We start from the raw sequence: 6,000 nt of genomic DNA, 5'->3' as shown, positions 1-6,000 counted from the left end.
TGAAACTGATTCCTCTTATTTTTTGTTTTTTTTTTTGTCAAAGAATTGCTCTTTCCTGCTGATCCAAAGCTCCGCTGTACCTCCATTGCAGCCGGCCTAGTATCAGTAAGATGTTTTAACGTGCAATGAAATTCACTCGGTTTTGTATGTGGCCCAAGGAGGATCAGATTCCGGTGACTATGATTTTCTAATAAAAAAACTCGGAACTGGGACAACATGATTCAATTTTTACTCGAGAATGGTGTATCGCATATCTGAGCTGCCTTGAAGCATATTCTGGGATCACCTGCCCATTCACGTACAAATTTGTGATGACACATTTTTTGTTTATGTTTTCGTAAATGCCCCTTTAAGCACTCTTTAATGGCAGCATGGAAGGGCATTTATGGAAGCAGGAAATGTATCGTCACAAAACTGTAGCACTCTTTAATGGCTGCATGGAAGGGCATTTATGGGAGAAGGAAATGTATCATCACAAAACTGTACGTGAAGCGTTTGCGTATGGTTAGGTGTTCCCGGGTTCTATTCTAGGTTCCTTGTCATCACAGACCAGCCTCAAATCTTTGATTTTGATAATGACGCTAACAATCTCCTTAATTGTAGCTTAACCAGCCAACATTTCTTCTTCTTTTTTTTTTTTTTTTGGTGGGGGTTGGGTGGAGTCCAAATTGTCTGGAGTCAGCATCCAACGGTTGGGAGTGTTTGACCATGCACCCTAGCTATTGAATGCTCATTGCACCTCATTGCCTCGCTGCAGATGATTTTCAAGGGGGTGAGGGCAGAGTTGTTTGATTAGCTTGCTCTATGGTGATGTATTTGTTTAGGTAAATCAACTTGTTTTAGGAATTAAAAAATCCCTGAGTTTTTTTTTTTTTTTTTCTTTTTTGTTGGGGGGGGTGGCGGTTGTGAGTAAGGGTGTCAAACGGTGTGGTTTTGGTTATTCAGTTCCGGTTTGATTTACATTTTCATAAGGTGAAATCAAAATAGCACCGGATAGGAATAAGGTGAAATCATAATCGTTTTCATCCGGTTTCAGTTTTAACGGTTTTTAATCGATTTTTGTTATTTAGTTCATGACCTGTTTACATGGGATTAATAGTGTTGTGTTTAGAAAATGGTTTACATCATTCAACTAGAGTGAATCCTACATATATTAAAATTCTTAAAGATTTATGATAATATACATTTATTTTGCCAATGACAATATACTTTCTATATAAAATACTACACATATTGTTCTAAGTTTGACTCCCACTAGGCACACCTTGGGCCACTCACACGGGGGTGTTTAGTACTCTTCACTGCTTTCAGTGAAAGTTGAATGGTTCTCATTCAACCTCGGTATGATCCGGTCCATGCGGTTGTGAGGTCAGTATGAACCCACAGAACTAGTCAGGCCAAAGGACTGGATACCCATCGTTAGCAAAAAAAAAAAAAAGTTAAACCTTGTTGAGGCTTATTAATTATCACACAGATTAAAATATTGCAATGCTCTTTGAATCATTAAGACTGTGTTTGGTAGGCAAGAGAATAAAAGAAAAGAAAAGAAAAAATACACTTTTTGGATTTTTTTCCTTGGGTTAAAAATTTTTCTTTGCACTTGGTATGTCTTCACCCAAGAGAAGATTCCTTTTTTCAAATTCAAAATTCCCTTAGGGAATTGTGAAATTTTCTTTTACTCCCCCCAAAATTTTCTTGTCAAAACCACAAGAAAACATGAGAAAATATGAAAATATAATAAGAAAAAATGAATGATTACACAATGATTTCCTATGTGTCTATCTCTCTCTTAAATTGAAAAATTTTTTTTTTTAATTTTTTTAATTTTATTATTTTGGTAACCAAACATACATACTCTTTTTATTCCCTCACCATTTTTACTATTTTCTATTCTTTTCTAGATTCTTTTTTCTTTTATTTTATTCTCTTGGCCACCAAACATAACCTAAGGCTATGTTTGGTAGTCAAGAGAATAAAATAAAAGAAAAAAAAAGGTACATTTTTTGTATTTTTTTCTTTGGGTTAAGAATTTTTCTTTGCACTTGGTATGTTTTCACCAAAGAGAAGATTCTCATTTTCAAATTCAAAATATCCCTTGGGAATTGTGAAATTTTATTTTGCTCCCCAAAAAATTTTCTTACAAAAAACACAAAAAAACATGAGAAAACATTAAGACATAATAAGACAAAAAATGAATGATTACACAATGATTTCCTATGCATCTATCTTTCTCTTAAAATTCAATTTTTTTTTTTCTTTTTATTTTTTTATCTTGGTAACAAAAAATACATACTCTTTTTATTTTCTCACAATTTCTTCTCTTTTCTTTTCTTTTCTCTTTTATTTTCTCCTCTTGGCTACCAAAACATGGCCTAAATGATATAAATCTCACCTTGAAGTTTGATATTTGTAAAGATAATCAGTCAAATGTGGGGCAGGATGCATTAAATTTTGATTTAACTAGTAAAAAATATTAATTTAATGACTTTAATTTATACTTATCGCTTTTTTTGTAAAGTAATCTCTTCGTATCCCCTCTTCGGATCCTCAATGGTTTGTTGACTATGGGCTCAACCTTGAGGCCGACGGTTGAAGCCTTGTGTCGGATCAAAATTGATCTCTTCTTATCATAAACTATTCCCATCCAACGGCCCAACCCTTAACACTCACACGCGGGATCCCAGCCACTAAATTAGTGGGACCAGTCATGTGTGGCCTCACTGTTTCAATGGCTGGCTCTTATGCGTAAGGTTTCGGCCTAGATTTCGCCTTCTGAGTTTTCTGACATCTTCAAAATTGGGGGTTTACAGGTCCCCTAGTCGGCTAGTCGCAGTACGTACTACGTAGTAGTAGTAGGCCTTATAGGGACGACTGAACCTTGCTAACATAAAGCGGATCGATATTGTCATCCATGATCCAACAACCAATGCGCGCCATTTTTGAACAGTACCGACTGTTCGGTTCACTGTAAGCAACTGCACGCCACTGCTCCTCCCGTCGTCGTCATCTTTCATGGCTGCCTCTTCCGCTCCTTCTCCCATCCCTGGTCATCTTCCTCTTTACAGAGTATCTGTTGGAGACCACATCGTCGTCTATTGGGATGGAGATCGGAAATGGTATCCTGCAGAGGTCATAGAGACCATCGGAGATCATGGATGCAAAATCCATTACGAGGACGGAGACTGTGAGTGGGTTTCACTTGACAAGGTCAAGTTCCTTCTCAGGCGCGACTGGAAGAGCTCTATCCGAGAGCGAAGAAACAGAGACAGCACTAACCACCTTGAGACGATAAAGGGCATTCTTTTCAATATTGGTACATCACGATACGATTCTTCTATTGCGTTTGTTCTCGTGAATGCGGCTACTCTTTATGTGTTGAATTCAGTGTGATCTTCATTTTGTGCTTAAATAATCCAACATAGATTATGCGACCTTGAATCTTTACGCTATCCATTAGTATTAACCTTAATTAAAAAGGCTAAAACGTTAAAAATGTTTCAGTTCCCAAGAGTGAAGAAACAAAGGCAACACTAACCAGCTTGAGACGACAAAGGGCATTCTCTTGACATTGGTACATCACGATTCGATTCTTCCATTGCGTTTTGTTCCGGCGCACGCGGCTACTATTTGTGTGTTCACCTCAGTGGGATTTTCATTGTATGCTCAAATAATCCTGCAATGATGCATGGGTCTGCGTGACATTGAATGCAGATGCCATGCATTAGTATAAACCTCAAATAGAAACGGGGAAAAAAATGTTAAAAATGTCTCAGTTTCTTTCGGTATCAAGAAATCAGGAAGCAACCATTTGTTTCTTATGGTGAGAACGCAAGACATGTTCCATGTACTTCATGGTCCCTGTATCTAGGATTGGATGGGGATACAACTTACGCTCTGTATCATACTCGTTCGATGTTTGATGACCACAAAGATGATACCCGAAAAGCATGAGGATGCTAACTTGGGTCTGTATAATCTACACATGAGTTTGATTAGTCAACATTTGTCTCCTAGATGTTTGTATCACTCATTTGCGCTTGATGCCTTCATCTTGTAGTTTGTATTAAATTGATTACATCTTTTGTCGTTTGATTTAATTGCCATCCCTACCCTTTTGCTAGATGCCTTCTTCTATAAATCCCCATTCAGTGAGTTTTCATGTCGTATGTATTGCACAATTCCTTTTTAACTAGTGAACATGCTTTTTATGGACGATGCCTTAGCTTCTGTTAAAATTGGTTTTCATGAAGGATTCCTTAAGCGTTGGTTGTACTGAATATCACGCAGAGGATCGACTTCCACTTGGAGCGGTTTTTGAGCAGAAATTATCATGGTGGAAGGAATGGCATGATGGTGTTTTGCGTGATGTGAAAGATGAAAATCTTGCTGGAATTAAGAGTGCAGCAATAGAGATATCCTTACAAATGAAGCCTGAAATTGCTTCTCCTTGGTGGCTAACCCATGTGAGCACTACTCTATGTTGTATTCACTCGGACGATAATCATTTCTTGTATGTAAAAAGCTAGAATTTTATTACTGGATTAAATCATTTCCTATTTTGCAGTTGTCATTGTATAGATTCTTATGATGCTTATTTGTATGTTACTGCTGATGGTGTTGTATTCTTCTATTGTATGCATTCTTTTGGTTTGGGCCCTTGGCCTAATTGTTGTTCCCATGCCTGTTGTGATGAGGTTTTTGATTCGGAGCTCTTCATAGTTCACACTGACTCAAATAAGAGAATTTGGGCCATCTGATTGGCTTAACTCAAGGCCCTAAATTTTTGGTCCGAACAGAGGTTTTCACCTTGTCTAGATTCGGCATCAATCTCTGACATCAACCTCCAGCCCTTGAGTTCAATTTCAACAGGAGACCTTTGGTTCACACTTCACAGAAGGCTTTATTGCTGATTTTAGGTCTTTTGGTGCCACAGACTTGACCATGGTGCTGCTTATGTCAATAATTCAGAGGTTGTCTTTGTGCACTCTATTTCATAGTGTTGTCCTAGGTATGAGAATGACATATTTTTTCATTCTTTTCAACCTTGATTCCGTAGGAACAAGTCAGAAAGATTGAGAAATAGAACCATCTGATCAACCAAATCCCAACCCTACCAGCCTAAGCGTAATTTCCCACCCAAAAAATTAAAGATAAACCCACCTTTTTTCCCCCTGTCAACAAGTGGTCTAGACCATAATAATTATCCCGGATGATATGTTTCTATTGGACATCTAGATTTATTAACACCTTGGCAGATTAGCTTGCTTGAGAGGAGGGTTTGCTGGGTTTTGTGTATTCAGTCCTGACCAATTACTCTGGAGTTTCATGCCCACGTTGTGAGTCACTGGTTTGTGAGGTATCTCTGGGCTGAAGTGTGATGCAATTGTTTGTACAAGTAGCCAAATATCACAGCCCTTGGGTACATTGTTGTGGCACCTACTTAACAGCTAGAGCTTTTGGTTAGAGTGTATGTGTCGGTTGGAGGTCTATGGACCTTCATATTGTGGGATGGTATATGGTTTCCTATTGGGTTTAGGATAGTTTTATCTAAGTTAGAGTTAGTTTCCTTGATTGGTAATGCTTCCTAGTTTCCTATTCGTGTTTTGTCTCTTTAATACCTAGTCTATATATTGAATATGAAGGGGGGCAGTCCCAACCACAAGGTTGTGACTCCCAAGTTACAGCCAGCTCTCTTTATCTTTCTCTTCCACTTTCTTCTTGTTGTTTACAGGGATAAGCCGAGTAACTAGGTATAGGAGCCAGGAGGTCTGGTGTTTGATCCCTAGTAAGTGCGAGGGGTTTGTGTTACGTGTTGTTCTGCCCTACATGATGTGCCCTCTTGGTGGCTTGTAATGGTGTTACATGTCGAGCTGTGTGTCTGGGCTTGTACATGCGGGGGAGGTGGTGTGGTGTGTTGATATACCTTGTTGTGGCCCCTTTCTTTACAGCTTGAGCTTTTGTGATAAGTGGTTAAAATAGGGTTTTTATTTTATTTTTATT

The 6,000-nt window shown here is 38.2% G+C and overlaps 1 protein-coding gene across 2 annotated transcripts in view; it reads left to right on the top strand.

Annotated features, from left to right (window-relative positions):
• Positions 1-2,789: 2,789 nt before the first annotated feature.
• The window catches only part of LOC122073216 (CHD3-type chromatin-remodeling factor PICKLE-like), a 48,160-nt gene continuing 44,949 nt past the window's right edge, over positions 2,790-6,000 (top strand). The window contains exons 1-2 of one of the 2 annotated variants that reach the window (XM_042637754.1): positions 2,790-3,313; positions 4,288-4,463. In XM_042637754.1, coding sequence (XP_042493688.1) covers positions 3,013-3,313; positions 4,288-4,463 — 477 coding nt within the window. In that variant the 5' untranslated portion in view covers positions 2,790-3,012. Of the gene's footprint in view, positions 3,314-4,250; positions 4,464-6,000 lie in introns of both variants that reach the window. The other variant, XM_042637755.1, reaches the window with a different exon arrangement.

The sequence above is a fragment of the Macadamia integrifolia genome, chromosome 3 (assembly GCF_013358625.1).
Source record: "Macadamia integrifolia cultivar HAES 741 chromosome 3, SCU_Mint_v3, whole genome shotgun sequence".
NCBI lineage: Eukaryota > Viridiplantae > Streptophyta > Magnoliopsida > Proteales > Proteaceae > Macadamia > Macadamia integrifolia.
Note: the sequence above shows the minus strand (reverse complement) of the source record. Positions and strands in the feature narration are given on the sequence as shown.